We start from the raw sequence: 14825 nt of genomic DNA on the forward strand, positions 1-14825 counted from the left end.
CAAAATTGCTTAAATCACCTTTCTTTCCCATTCTGACATTCAGTTTGGAGTTCAGGAGATTGTCTTGACCAGGACCACACCCCTAAATGCATTGAAGCAACTGCCATGTGATTGGTTGATTAGATAATTGCATTAATGAGAAATTGAACAGGTGTTCCTAATAATCCTTTAGGTGAGTGTATATATTGCTCCTCTGTAGATAGATTTGAATAATGTCAAATCTGAGCAACTACAATGTCCATCTCCTGCATGTTTATTGCTGGGGTCTCGTTTGTCGTGGCAATAACATTGGTATGGTGAATGTGCGTGTTCAATGTACTCTATGCTGTAAAGAATTCAGGATTACTCTAATCAGTATGGAACTACATATGTAATTGTTGGGCCTGTCTATGTAGATGAATTCACAAATAAAGTGTTGAAACTCTAATGTTTATCTTATAGGTGCAGTCTGTAATGCCTAAATACCTAAGTTTATTAATTGGAGAGTGGACATTAATCCAGCCACATTCTCAGCTAAGAATGTTGTTGTTGGTGTGGGTACTTTGTTGTTGTTTTCAAAGCAATGATTGTTCCTTTCATTAAAGTGAAAACTGTTCGCTGAATAATAAATCCATGGACACCAATGTTTATGTAGGCCCACTTGTTTTAATCAAAGCTCAACATTTCGACATTTGGCCATATATTTTATATGACACAGGAAATATTAAGAAGTTTATCTTGTTCATTCAGCGGCTTCCTTGACCTGTGACGACAAAGAAAGAATAACATGGATCAGTGTTAATAATAAACACAATGTATAGAGTTGATGAACTAAGTATGCATTTAATTTATGTACCTTTCCAGAATCCCGGGTCTTGGCTCTGAGCTTGTTGACCTGAGTCTCAGCGATGTCTGCACGTTCCTCAGCCTCCTCCAGCTCATTCTGCACCTTCCTGAACTTTGACATGTGCTGGTTGGACGCTTCCTCCTGCATGAGGAAAAGAGACAAAGAATGACATCACAATTCAAGTTGCAAAGCTTTATGTAGCAAAATACGCAAATTAACATATCATTTTCTAATTGCCAAGTCTTTTCTTATTTTGTATATACATAATTAGGGTAGCAATGTTGTATTTTCCAGGGTGATGGCAAAATAATATAAAACCTTTTCATGTGGTTGGTGACACGCCAGCATAATTTATTCAGCACTTACACTACAAATTGAATCACTATTACAGCAACACACTTCTACTCTGAAGATTTGTCCCTATAAGGAAAAATAAATATATCTTTCATAATATGCTTTCATAGTGACTTACCGCTTCCTCAGCCTGTCTCTTGTAGGCCTTCACCTTCAACTGCAGTTTATCTACCAGGTCCTGAAGTCTGGCAACATTCTTCTTGTCCTCCTCAGTCTGTGTTAGAATATTAAAGAATCAGTGCTCCATGCTGTTTCACAAGCCTGTCTGTGTTAACGTTAAATGTGTTTAGATGGAACTCTCTCTTACCTGGTAGGTGAGCTCCTTAACTCTGCGCTCATATTTGCGGACTCCCTTGATGGCATCTACACCTCTTCTCTGTTCGGCCTCCACCTCAGTCTCAAGCTCACGCACCTTTGTGGAAGACATTGGCGTATTAATAGCTGGTGAAATTAGACATAACAAGTGGCTGTTCCTTTGTACTTTCCATTCTTTAGGAGGAAATATTAGCTGTCAATTCTTAGTACATTTATTATGTGATGAAACACACTTTCAGCAATATGTATTTAAATCCATTCTGCTCGTAACTCACCCTGGACTCCAGTTTCTGGAGCTGCTTCTTGCCTCCCTTCATGGCCAGATTCTCAGCCTCATCCAGACGGTGCTGCAGGTCCTTGACTGTGACCTCCAGGTTCTTCTTCATCCTCTCCAGGTGAGAGCTGGTGTCCTGCTCCTTCTTCAGCTCCTCAGCCATCATGGCCGCCTGGAATGGTAGTTTGTTATATGTTCACCAAATTGCACTAATAATACTGCCCCTCTGAGTACTGCATGGTTAACCAGGCCAGCTAGAGTTGACCATTGGGGAAAAAACTAGTTAATGTAACTCAGACTCACATCAGTGATGGCTTTCTTAGCCTTCTCCTCTGCATTCCTGGCCTCCTGGACGATGTCGTCCACCTCTCCCTGAACCTGCACCAGGTCAGTCTCCAGCTTCTTTTTGCTGTTAAGAAGACTGGTGTTCTGGAAGAGGAGAAAATACCATTTGTTTTTCTCTAAATAAAGCACTTTAGATTTCCAAGTATGTATGCATGAGTTTATGAGAAATGGGAATGGACCAGTACCTGGGAGTGCAACAGTCCAACACGCTCACTGGCATCTACCAGCTCAGTCTCAGCCACTTTGCGGCCTCTCTCTGTCTGCTCCAGAGCTACTCTCAGCTCATCAATTTCAGCCACCATCAGACCATTTCTGCGCTCCACCATGGCCACCTGCTCCTTCATGTCCTCTGAAGAGCGGAGGGCATCATCAAGGTGCAGTTGGGCATCCTAGGGTTCACAGTGACATAAGATGTTAGGACTGTATCTCAAGGAAATACCTTGACATCTTCAGTGACTTTTGTACCTTGATGTCCCAGTTTCTTTACCTTGAGCTGTCCCTGGACGTTCCTGAGTTGTTTCTGGGCCTCAGCAGCTTGCCTGTTGGCGTGGCCCAGCTGGATCTCCATCTCGTTCAGGTCTCCCTCCATCTTCTTCTTCACCCTCAGGGCATCGTTCCTGCTCCTGACCTCAGCATCCAGGGTGCTCTGCATGGAGTCAAGCATCCTCTGGCTGTTCCTCTTGATCTGCTCCATCTCCTCATCCTTCTCGGCGATCTTCCTGTCCACCTCACCCTTGATCTGGTTCAGCTCCAGCTGAACACGCAGAATCTTGGATTCCTCGTGCTCCAGTGTGCCCTGTGGGGGTCCATTTCATCAGTTTCATTTTGTTTGTAACACAAGGAATTAAGTAAAGTTTATGTGACTATAATAAATACAGATACAGACAGCAATGGACTGTAGAGATCAAAGGCTAGTGCTTTTTCATTAAAACATAAGTTTACCTCTGCCTCTTCCAGAGCGGTCTGGATCTCGGACTTCTCTGTCTCTACAGTCTTCTTGGCCTTCTCAAGCTCATGGATGCTCTTGCCAGTGTCTCCGATCTGTTCAGTCAGGTCAGAGATCTCCTCTGCTCACAAAAACACAAGAGCTGTTTAGACTGATACTATGCAGACTTTCCAAAGTGATATTTCATAGTAGAATTTGCCAATGCCGTGTAGTTGACAGGCATTCAGTATAACAATTAAGTCATTGTACTTTTATTTTTCATTCATTTTCATTTTCAAATGACGAGTGAACCATCAGACAAATAATACTGCAGTCATGTGCTCACGTTGGAGGTTCTTGTTCTCTCTCTTCATAGTCTCCAGTTGATCCAGAGCCTCCTCGTAGGAGTTCTTCATCTTGAAGAGTTCAGTACTCATTGAGCGAGACTCCTTCTGGGCTCCTTCTAACTCAGCCTGGCCCTCCTCAAACTTCTGCTTCCACTCGGCCAGAACCTGGGAAATCAATAGGATTTTGCAGTTTCGCAGAGATTTTGCAATTGATTAAACTGTAAGCGGAAAAAATCTTTCTCAAGAGCAGGACTTATTCAATCTTCACCTTGTCAAAGTTCCTCTGCTTCTTGTCAAGATTGGCGGCCATTGCGTTGGCTCTCTCCACATCAACCATGAGGTCCTCCACCTCTCCCTGCAGCCTCTGCTTGGTCTTCTCCAAAGAGGCGCACTTGGAGTTGGTGGCCTCGATACCCTCCTCAGCCTCCTGCAAACGCTGGGCCAGCTTCTTCCTGTTGGACGACAGTGGGTGGTTTTATGTAGAACGCTCATGTAACGGTTTCCACTACCATCCTGAACATCCTGACATCCATGTTTGGCTGTATGATGTGACTCACTTGGACTCCTCCAGCTCCTCTGTACGCTGGATGGCATCAGTTTCATACTTGGACCTCCACTGAGCCACCTCACTGTTGGCCTTGGACATGCCACGCTGCAGCTCTGCCTTGGCCTCCTGCTCCTCCTCAAACTGCTCCCTTAGGAGGTCACAGTCATGACGGGCAGACTGGACACCATGGGCCAGTGCATTTTTAGCCTGTTAGAGAAAGATAGAAAGACAGATTAGTAATTTAATATAATGATTTACAGAAATTTTATTTGAGGGTGTGGTAGTCACTGTCTATATGTCTATGACTCTTTGCTGTGGTTGGTCCATTTTAGGTTTCTTACCTTGACCTCCTCCTCAATGTGCCTCTTCAGCTCCTCAACCTGCTGGGTGAAGGCTTGTTTGCCTCTGGTCAACTGAGACACAAGGGCTTCCTTCTCTTCCAGCTGGCGGCTAAACTCACCTGCAGATAAGGAAGGGAAATCTGGTTAACGGGTATGGTTAACAATTGAATATGTATTTTAAGGTATCTTTCAGAAGGTGAATTTTACAAACAAAATATTAGGACTACATGAAGCCCCAGCACATGTTATTGTGAAGAGCTGGATGTTACCATTTTCTGTCAGGAGTCTGGCCCTCTGTCCACTAATGTCATTGACCTGGCGAACATTCTCATCATTCTTGGACTTAAGCTCGCTCAGCTGGTCCTCAAGAGTGCGACACATCTTCTCCAGATTGCCCTGTTAGGGTATGGGTTCCATCATTACTTTAGGTACTTGTCAACTCCATTTAACTTCAGTTCAAATTAATGGTAATATAGTTGACCCTTTTTATCATTGAGAGACCAAACCATATCTACTCACCTTTGCCTTGGCAACGGCCTCCATGTTGCTGGAGAGGTCATCAATCTCCATCTTGTACTCGCTCTTCTCCTTCTCCAGCTTCTGCTTGACGCGCTGCAGGTTGTCGATCTGCTCCCCGAGTTCAGCCACACTGTCGGCCTGCTTCTTGCGCAGAGCAGAGGCTGTGGCCTCGTGTTGCAGGGTGGACTCTTCAAGATCACGACGCATCTTCTGGAACTCAGCCTCGCGCTTCTTGTTCATCTCAATCTGAGCAGCAGTGGCGCCTCCAGCCTCTTCCAGCCTCTCGCTGATCTCCTCAAGTTCCCTGGAGAGATCGGCTCTCTGCTTCTCAACCTTTGCCCTGGCAGCGCGTTCAGCCTCTATTTCCTCCTCTAGCTCCTCAATACGGGCCTAGAGCAGGAGGCCGGGTCAGGGGGATTAGAGTAAAAACAGGAGAACCCCACAAAAGAATGTATAATAATATCCTTTAGATAAATATGTTAATACAAAACCAGTTTCATTATTATATTGAGTAGGCAGTTTCCCATGTAGCAACCAAAATCACAGAAGCAAGAAGCAACATTTTTACAATTTCAAAAAGAACCAGCAAGAATTTCAATTTTCCAATCCAGTGATCTATCATCAGAAGCCATCTGGATGAATGCTTTTTAGGACATTATTAAGTGGTTTTCCTGTAGCTTTCATCATGTACTGTACCTGGAGTTCCTTGATCTTCTTTTGCAGCTGAGCTCCAAGTGATTGCTCATCCTCAATCTTGCTGATGAGCTGGGAAGTCTCAAACTCCTTTCTAAGTAACACAATCACAGAATGTGTAGATTTTGTTTTAGTTTCATAGTGCATAGTTTTAGACCATCTACTGCTGAACCAAGTTCATAAAATCCATCACCCTGAAAGTAATATATTACCATAGGGGAAAATAGAAGCATTACAGGCATGGCTGTAGGTTTAAAAAATAGGTATAGTAGCCAGGTACTAATTTAGTTATTTGTCAGTGTTTACTTCTTGATCTTCTCATCAGACTGCTGCTTGTCATTCTCCAAATCCATAATGGTCTCCTGGGCCAATTTGAGATCTCCTTCCAGCTTTCTCTTGGATCTTTCAAGGTCCATACGGAGCTTCTTTTCTTGCTCCAGAGAACCCTCAAGCTACAAGATAAAAACACATTGTTCAAATTAAAACAACTGAAGATATCATACAATTAATTTAGTGAAAGTCAGGAAGTCCATCTCTTCTTACGTCGTCCACTTGCTGTTCCAGCTTGGTCTTGGCCTTGGTCAGAGTGTTGACTTTGTCCTCCTCTGCCTGCAGGTCATCCAGGGTCTGCTGGTGGGCCTCCTGGAGGGCTTTCTTCTCCTTTGTCAGCTTGGCTACACTCTCCTCCACAGAGGCCATCTCCTCTGTCAGGTTTTTGACCTGTCATTACAAATTATTTAGAAGGGGAATTTTTTTAGAGTTTTTGCATTCTTATATAATAAAATATAATATATCGGCGGTATAGTGAAACAATAGTGTTTCAAAAAATGTCCTTGCTCATTCACATCATGTTTGACAAGAATCTGCCCCTCTGGAATGTTGTACATGAGCAGATTATTTTTTTATCGGTCTTTAACAAGCTTAAAAAAATTCAAATTCAGGTAATTTACTGTCAGTTACTTTACAGTCTAGTCTGGCTAGTTGCTGGACATTAGAACAAACTTTCTTTTTTTTTTTGCACCCACAAAATGCCTTGAATTACATTTGTTTTTTGTGTTCATTAGTGTTTGAATTATGCTTTGATTAGATTATCTAAGAGACCTTGTTTTCAGTGGCATGCTTCTCCTTCTCCACTTTGGCCAGGGTGAGCTCCAGGTCATCAATGTCCTTCTTCAGCTCAGAACACTCGTCCTCCAGCTTCCTCTTCTTGGCAGTCAACTCAGCACTGATTTCCTCCTCATCCTCCAGCCTCTCGGTCGTCTCTTTGAGTTTGGCCTCCATCTGGATCTTGCTCTTGATAAGTCCCTCACACCTTTCCTCAGCATCGTTCAGATTCTCTGAGTCCTGTATTTAGAAAAACATAAAAGAGGCCTCACTTTGTGTATTAAAAACGGAGACATAGCCAAATACAACACTGTGTGTGTGTGCATTCATTTGTGTGTAATTCTGAAAATGTTTTTGTTCACTCACAGATGCAACTTGGAGAGCCAGGTCATTCTTCTCCTGAACCATTGCCACCATCTTCTCCTCCAACTCCTTCTTTCTTGCCAGAGCCTTGGCCAGGTCCCCCTGCATCTTCTCGTAGTTCTCTTTCATGTTGGCCAGCTCTTTCTCAGACTCAGCGCTCTTCAGCAGGGGCTTGATCTTGAAGTACAACTTCATCCATGGCCAGTGTTTCACATTCATGAATGAGCGGATGTTGTATTGGATGGAGTAGATGGATTCTCTGGGTAACATAAATATAGAGTGGCTTGGTGAGGAACATGCTTGAATCTACACCCTGATATTCAAAGAACAACAAAATAGGACTCTGGACATATTTTGTATACAATGATAAATGGGTCTGGGAAACAGTCTGCAAATCGCAATAGATGCAGGACTGACAGATCTAACACGAGGGATTTAAAATTCTCAGGTCAGTCCTGTAGCTAAAATGGTTTATTTACAGGACTGACCTGTTTAACAAGAGGGTAACACTTTATTTTGACAGTCCCAAGTGTGCCTGTAAATCCTTTATAGATTGTTTACTGACTATCTGTAACATTTTAACTATCTACTAAGCATAACCCTTATCTATAGTATAACCCTAACTTTTTTTATATTGTTAACCTTAACCTTTACCCTAAACATTATTCTAGTCGGCAGTTGTTCATCAATTCATAGTTTGTTGAAGGTTTGTTGATAGTACAACTATAAATAGAACATCGACAGAGAGAAATAGGGACTCTCAAAATAAAGTGGAACGGGCAAGTCCCTTTAATGCAGCTTTAATAGACCTATAAAAATGAGAATTTGTCATTCTGAAAACTCCCATTTTATAAAATATAATTATAATGCATTATATTCAATGCCAGAAACTGGCATCACTCAGACAAACAATGTTCTGTGTAATTCTAGAATTCTAGAATATTCAGAGAATATTTCCTAAGACAGTCCATCCCTCACCTCCTCTCCATCATCTTGCTGAACTCTCTCCTCATGAGGAATCCACGGGCAAGAGACTGGAGCATGCGGACCAGAGCAGCCAGCTTCTCATCTCTCATCTCCTCCAGGACACCCAGAAGACCGGCTTTGAAGAACACCTGAAACACAGGTAAACACGGTTGATTATGGAATCTCAGTTGGAAGTAGACAGATAGAAAGAGTTCAATCAAAAGAAAGGAAACTAGGCATTTCTGATGATCAGGGCTTTGTATTATCAGTGAAGTTGTGTTTTGCTGTCAGCATTGGCTGTGTGAGGAGTCGACTGACCTTGGTGTGTCCAAATTTGTAATCCTCATGATTCACATCAATAGACCCAAGCAGCTTCTCAGAAGCCTTCTTGTTGTCCATGAACTGGCCTTCAGGGATGACACTGGCATTCAGTACTTTGTACCTAAACGAGGGGAAATTGTGGACATAATTTCAGTTGAAATTGGTTAGTTCTTAGATATGAATGATAAGCCTTTTCAGAAAGTGGGTAAACACATGAAGCAGATCTTAACGTGTGAAAATAACATTGTGTGTTTGTGTGTACGTGTTTGTATTTTTACCTCTGCTTGAAGTCAGCATACATGATTCTGCTGGGGAAGCCCTTCCTGCAGATTCTGATGCCCTCCAGGACACCATTACACCTCAGCTGGTGGATAACCAGGAAGTTCTCCATCAAACCTGGAAACACAAACCAAGTCTCTTACTCTGCAAATCAAAGGAAGGATCTGTTGTTTATCATAAATATATTTTTCAATATCGTTTTTACTGATGATGGAATGATTTTCAATTATTTTTGTATGTATTAACTTCGTATTAATTAATTATTTAATTAATTATTTTTGTACTTTTGTTAGTTAGGTCCAAAGAGTTGAATTTTACAGTGTACTCATAAATTGTCAAAGATGAGGCTAATAAAGATAATTGATTCAGTACGGATAAAAACTTAAAGGTACGATTGCTAATATATTGATGAATGTTATTTATTGGGGTGGTTTTGCTTTATTTGATGAAGACAGGAAAGATGGAGGAGTTCTATCAAGCGTATAGTAGCTAGCTAATATATCTACCAGAAGCAGCTGATTAGATCCCTGGTACAACACAGGCCATTATAACCTACTATTAAACAAACTATTTATTTTACCTGGAGTCTTTGACTCGTTGGGGATCAGGCAGCGCACAAAGTGAGGATGAGTGCTTCTCAAGTTGGTCATCAGCTTGCCCAAGTTCTCCTATAAAAGGGTTGAAAATATTATTTTCAGAAATAATTCATAATAATAAATGCACATATTGACAGAAAGAATGAAGATGTTTTAAAATCTCACCCTAAACTGGGAGGACACAGTCTGCATGGAACCACCCTTCTTCTTTCCTCCCTTCTTGTTGGGATCTGTAAATTTTTTTTAAATTCAAAAGCATTTATTTCATAGAGTGGAACAATTAAATACGTAACTAATGTTTAACTAAAACTGGAATTAAGACCTTTTAAATGCTTGTCTTACCCTCAGGTGGGGCAGGAACATACAGGGTAGCCATGAGTTTGACTGATGACTTTCCGTACAGCAGAAGAACTGAGTCGTTCAGGGGGTCCTTGTTCTTGTCCAGCCAGCCAGTGATGTTGTAGTCCACAGTTCCGGCGTAATGTACCAGGGAGAAGTGGGCCTCTGCCTTGCCCTTTGCTGGCTTGGGTTTCTCAAATGCCTTGGTTTTGCCAAGATGCTGGTCGTACAGCTTGTTCTTGAAGGAAGTATCTGAAGCCTTGGGGAACATGCACTCCTCTTCAAGGATGGAGAAGATGCCCAATGGCTTTTGGAAAGGAGATTTATATGAAATTAGTGATATTTACATTTAAGCTGACATTCAAAGTTTGAACTAATATAATATTATAGGAGTATACCTTTTTAGTAGAATGTAATAGAGTTCTCAACAATCAGATACATAAAGTGATCATGTCCTACACAGCAATCCCATGTATATTAGCTGTATTACATTTCTCACAGACATCATACCTTCTCAATAAGCTCAATACAGGCAGCCAAGTCCATGCCAAAGTCAATGAAGGCCCAGACAATTCCCTCCTTCTTGTACTCCTCTTGTTCCAGGACAAACATGGTGTGGTTGAAAAACTGTTGCAGTTTCTCGTTGGTGAAGTTGATGCACAGCTGTTCCATGCTGTTGTACTGTTGAATGAAAATCAAAACAGGTCATCATCATGATACTAGACTGTAATCCTTCAGAATTACAACTAACTGGCTTCTTCTGGTCTCATACTCACATCAAAGATCTCAAATCCAGCAATATCCAGCACACCAATATAGAACTGTCTTGGGTTCTTGGTGTCCAACATCTCATTGATACGGACGACCATCCACAAGAACATCCTCTCATAGATGGACTTGGCCAAGGCTGAAACTGAGTTGTTAACCTGAAATCATAATACCTCAGATTAATGCACTACATTGATCGTGTCTAGTGATAAGCTCTTTGGAAAAACAACAGTTTATTCATTTTTAATTGCTTTGTTATTTTTTATAAAAGCAAAGCACTTATCCTTACCTGAGGTACAGTCTGTCCTTTAGTCACATACTCATTGCCGACCTTCACTCTGGGGTAGCAGAGAGCCTTCAACATCTCAGCTGAGTTCAGGCCCAACAGGTAGGCGATTTTATCGGCCACTGGAGAGAAAACCAACAATAAGTCCTCAGGTTCAGTAAATCACAGGCTTCTGTAGTTTGGCCATCATATTTTTAGGATTGTGTTCCATCAATTTAAGTAGTTTCTGGTGTACTTTGGTACCCAAACATCTTTTATGGCACTCTCAGTCTTCAGGGATCCAAGTGCTTAGGACTGTGAGTGTGTTTTAGGGTTGTACATCAATGAATGGAACTCACCCTCTGAGCCGTCTGGCTCGGCCTGCTCCTCACGCTGCTTCTGCTTGAATTTCATGTTGCCATGGTGCAAAACAGCTCCTGTCAGCTTGTAGATGGCCAACTTCTCATCATTAGTGAAGCCCAGAATTGTAATGGCATCCTGGGTTTAGAGAGGAAGCACAACAGTGATGACCTGAACAGTAGTCTCCTCATTTACAAATATACTACAAATCTGTGCTCCCTGCAGAACAACTCGTGTATATATATTTAACTGGCTTCCCTGTTGCATATGATTATGCTTGGCTGACACTCGTAGTAAGAAATGACATTAGGAACTAGGAATGACCAATTACTGGCAATCTCTTGTCACTCAGCTTAAGCCATTTGCAACCAAAGGCATTCACAATCAAACTAAAAAGTGAATGAATATTCCCAGATGCCACCAAGTTGCATTCAGTGTTTATGGCGGACCTCCCATTCTGTTTCTACAGTTTAAAGTTTAACCCTTCTTCTACTTACATCTGTGGCATCCAGCTCCTCATTGTCATTGATGCTGGCCACAGTGATCTGACCCTGACTGCACATGGGGAAGTCATAGGGGTTGGTGGTGAGGAGGCACATTTCTGTGTAGACAACAGAGAACGACAGTTAAAACTCGGAGAACGACAGTAAAACTCTTAAACCACTTCAACCTCTCCTCAATAAGGACTCATAGATATGTGTAATGCACTTTATATAGCATGAACCGTGGGGACAGAGACTCCTGAACTAGAGTATCACAGTGCAAACTTGATAAAGACCTGCCCTGTCTCGATGCCTTGTAACCTTGGATGAAGTCATTGTAATAGTTTTATAATAGTGTTCCACACATGGGGTGGGAATCATTTTCCCTGAACCTCTACTTTACCGTACCAACAATCTCAGGTTTGTGGTTGGTCATCATCTGGAAGAAGATGTGGTAGCCTCTCTCATCGGGCAGCTGGAAGGACACTCTGGACTTCTCCAGCAGGTCTGAGAGTAGAGAGACAGACAGGAAGTTACACATAGAAAAAAACAAAAACTAGACCATATAACCCATTTGATGTGTTTGAATTTTACATTTAGGAAATGTAGAAAAAACCTTTGGGAAACAATCAAAACCAACTCACAGGTCTCAATATCAGCTTTAGCCAGTTTGCTTCCTTGAAAGTGAATCCTGATGAATTTACCCTGTAGAGGAACATGGGGGTTAGAAATAGTTCAACACAATGAATATAAAATGGATACACCCCTTTACATATTACAGTTTGTTCCTATGAAATACATGTGTTTAATATAAGGTATCTTCCACAGTCATCCTGCAGCTTCATACTTACAAAGCGAGAGGAGTTGTCATTCCTCACTGTCTTGGCATTACCATAAGCCTCCAGTAGAGGGTTAGCTGCAATGATCTGATCCTCAAGAGACCCCTGGTTGATACAAACACACATTGCTCAGAAACTAGGGTTTATTAATGACAGCATAAACACTTTTCCTGAAACACAATTCAAAGATAATGAAAGTTTAATCAGCCCAACAAATTGAATAGTTTTTTGAAGTACAACATACCTGCATTTTGCTAGGGTCTACTTCCTTCTTGACTCCAGACACTGCGATGGTGGCAAAGTACTGGATGACACGTTTCGTGTTCACAGTCTTTCCTGCACCAGATTCTCCACTGGTTTATATAACAGAGAAAGATGGGTTTTTAGCCATTTTTAAATGTCAGATTATCTTTCATTGAAAAATACTTTGTTGTTGTCTTACAAAAGTCATGTTTTACTGTCGTCAGGGCATAAAAATACGTGAATGTGTAAGTATTCAACTGGTGTGCTGTCCTATCTCGACTTACAATTCAGCACCATTTTGATTTAATAAACAACTTACGTAATCAGGACAGACTGATTCTCCTGATCTGTAAACAAAAGAATTATTGGTCATCCAACACAATCAGCATCAGGTGGCATTATTCCTTTACTAGTGCAATTATTCTATCAAATGTTATTGAAATCCAATATTCATTTTACCTAGACTCGAAAACAATAGATATCAACTTGTGTCAAGGCATATTTTCCATCCAATCAATCACTCCAATCAATCATAAGAGCTCATACCAATCTGCATGAACTGGAAGGCGTTATCAGAGACGGAGAAGATGTGGGGTGGAGCCTCCACTCTCTTCTTCCCTCTGTAGGCGTTGACAACCTCCATGTCGTACACTGGGAGCCACTTGTAGGGGTTCACCGTGGCACAGAAGAGCCCCGAATAGGTCTGGATAAAAGGATTACACAGTAGGGTGTCAGTTAAATCAGGCTGACTTTCACCTGGATTTATGACAGGATGTGGTAGGTGTCCTTTGTTAAACTTATGTGGTTCTGCTGATCTTTTAATGTGTAGTACTGAATGTTTGTGTTTATTTGTGTGCGCGTTTATGTAGGTTTCTTACGTAGATCATCCATGCTGCATAGCGCTCTTTGAGGTTATACAGGACGGAGGCTTCATTCAGGTAGGTCATCATGGCCATGTCCTCAATCTTGTCGTATTTAGGGGGGTTCATCTCATAAACGTCTGCTTCTTTGAAGACTTTTCCCTCCTGAATTTAAACAGTCAGAAATTGAACTTACACATACAAACAAGACACGACTGAATGATTTAGCTAATTAAATTCAAGTTCAGTTATAAAGAATAATCCAACTACATTGTCATCACCCCACAGACACACATCTCTGTGCAAAACATCATAACTTCATTTTAATAGCAGCTGCATCTGCTGCTCTTTAAAATAGCTAGATTTTGTTTTAACAAATGTTTATTTTCTGTTGTTCAGTCAAGTAATTAGCAAGATTTTAAACTTGAATCCTGTTCAGTTTAAACATACCTCCTTGGTGCCATTAGGGAGAGTGACTGTTACAGTGCACTTTCCTTCAGCACGGGCCGTGACCAAACCCTTGAGGTAAAGCTCCTTGACATCTGCCACATAGCAGGCGTTCTTAGAGTCGAAGGGCGCAGTTTGTGCCTCCATCCTCTCCTTCTCAGGCTTACGGAGGTATATGGCAGCCTTGCCGTAGATCTGCATCTCCGCGTCCGTACTCATGGTGACGGATCTCTAGGAAAAATATGAAACAGGGAAGATTATTGACTCTGTAGGGCTTCCTCAACAGTCAACAGTTTGGTGTTCGTCAAAGATGTGAAGACCATTTCTCACCTTCTTTTCCCCCTCCTACAGATGAATTGTGACTTGTTTTGAGGACTCTGAAATGAGATTGTTGTTAGTTGGTAGATATCTGAATTAATATATCTTCTTCAGAAGCCTCTTCAAGGTTTTTGGATCATTTATTTTAGGTGTGGAGACACTTTTGCAGTTTCAGTGCTGATTTCCTGCAATTCTTTAGAAATGTACATTGGGTTGTGTTTGTTATTTACAGTTTAAAAGCTATCCTACACATTTCCCATTTTTACATCCAGAATTAAATATGCTTGTGTGTGCATACATGTTCCTGTTCTATGTGGCACGACAACTTATGGTCACGTCAAATCTGGGAGGAACTTAGAAAATAAATGGGAAACCTCTAGCAGTTACTGACTCTAAATACATGCCCTGCCTCCACAGTCTGAAAAGTACTGCTGATTATGCCTTTTACAAGTTAAAGATCAGAACACCTTTTTGCTGTTTTATTACCGCATGTTTAACCTTAGGTATTCATACACACAAATATATGTTTAGCTATTTAAATGGGGACACCGAAGTTGACTGTCCTTAAAAAATCCCAAACCTAATCACCTCAAACTAGCCCTAATCTTACTCTCAACCAAATCCTAACCTTGACCTAATAACCTGTATGCCTGACCTCAAACTAGCCCACCTCAACCTAACACTTATTCTCACACTACCTCCTGTTTAAACTGTTGTGCAAAAACATAACACAGAAGCCATAAATGTGCTATATTTGTAGTATATTTTGGGGACATTTTTGTCCCGAAA

General features: G+C 41.4%; 1 protein-coding gene across 1 annotated transcript; it reads right to left on the reverse strand.

The window, feature by feature from the left end:
* Window positions 1–623: 623 nt before the first annotated feature.
* Window positions 624–14149, reverse strand: LOC105009107 (myosin heavy chain, fast skeletal muscle-like). The gene is made up of 40 exons (XM_034292547.1): window positions 14049–14149; window positions 13722–13949; window positions 13290–13436; window positions 12958–13114; window positions 12731–12758; window positions 12413–12521; window positions 12181–12273; window positions 11974–12034; window positions 11738–11836; window positions 11345–11448; window positions 10847–10985; window positions 10512–10630; window positions 10231–10380; window positions 9965–10135; window positions 9458–9761; window positions 9281–9345; window positions 9100–9187; window positions 8519–8636; window positions 8238–8361; window positions 7932–8068; window positions 6957–7212; window positions 6588–6830; window positions 6030–6206; window positions 5793–5938; window positions 5490–5580; window positions 4794–5183; window positions 4544–4670; window positions 4275–4393; window positions 3944–4140; window positions 3655–3838; window positions 3386–3551; window positions 3057–3181; window positions 2602–2910; window positions 2300–2503; window positions 2073–2198; window positions 1771–1941; window positions 1488–1592; window positions 1299–1394; window positions 836–967; window positions 624–742 (listed from the first exon to the last, which is right to left on the reverse strand). The coding sequence occupies exons 2-40, from the start codon at window positions 13935–13937 to the stop codon at window positions 722–724; spliced, it is 5814 nt and encodes a 1937-aa protein (XP_034148438.1). The 5' UTR covers window positions 13938–13949; window positions 14049–14149; the 3' UTR covers window positions 624–721.
* Window positions 14150–14825: the final 676 nt, after the last annotated feature.

The sequence above is a fragment of the Esox lucius genome, chromosome 6 (genome assembly GCF_011004845.1).
Source record: "Esox lucius isolate fEsoLuc1 chromosome 6, fEsoLuc1.pri, whole genome shotgun sequence".
Classification (NCBI taxonomy): domain Eukaryota; kingdom Metazoa; phylum Chordata; class Actinopteri; order Esociformes; family Esocidae; genus Esox; species Esox lucius.

Bases quoted from the DNA above. Each gene is read 5' to 3' on its own strand.
- LOC105009107 (XM_034292547.1), bottom strand. From the start codon at position 13,937: ATGAGTACGGACGCGGAGATGCAGATCTACGGCAAGGCTGCCATATAC. The intron at 2,504-2,601 runs GTAAAGAAACTG...TGTGAACCCTAG, and splicing joins ACGTCCAGGGACAGCTCAAG to GATGCCCAACTGCACCTTGA. The intron at 2,199-2,299 runs GTACTGGTCCAT...CTCCTCTTCCAG, and splicing joins TTGGACTGTTGCACTCCCAG to AACACCAGTCTTCTTAACAG.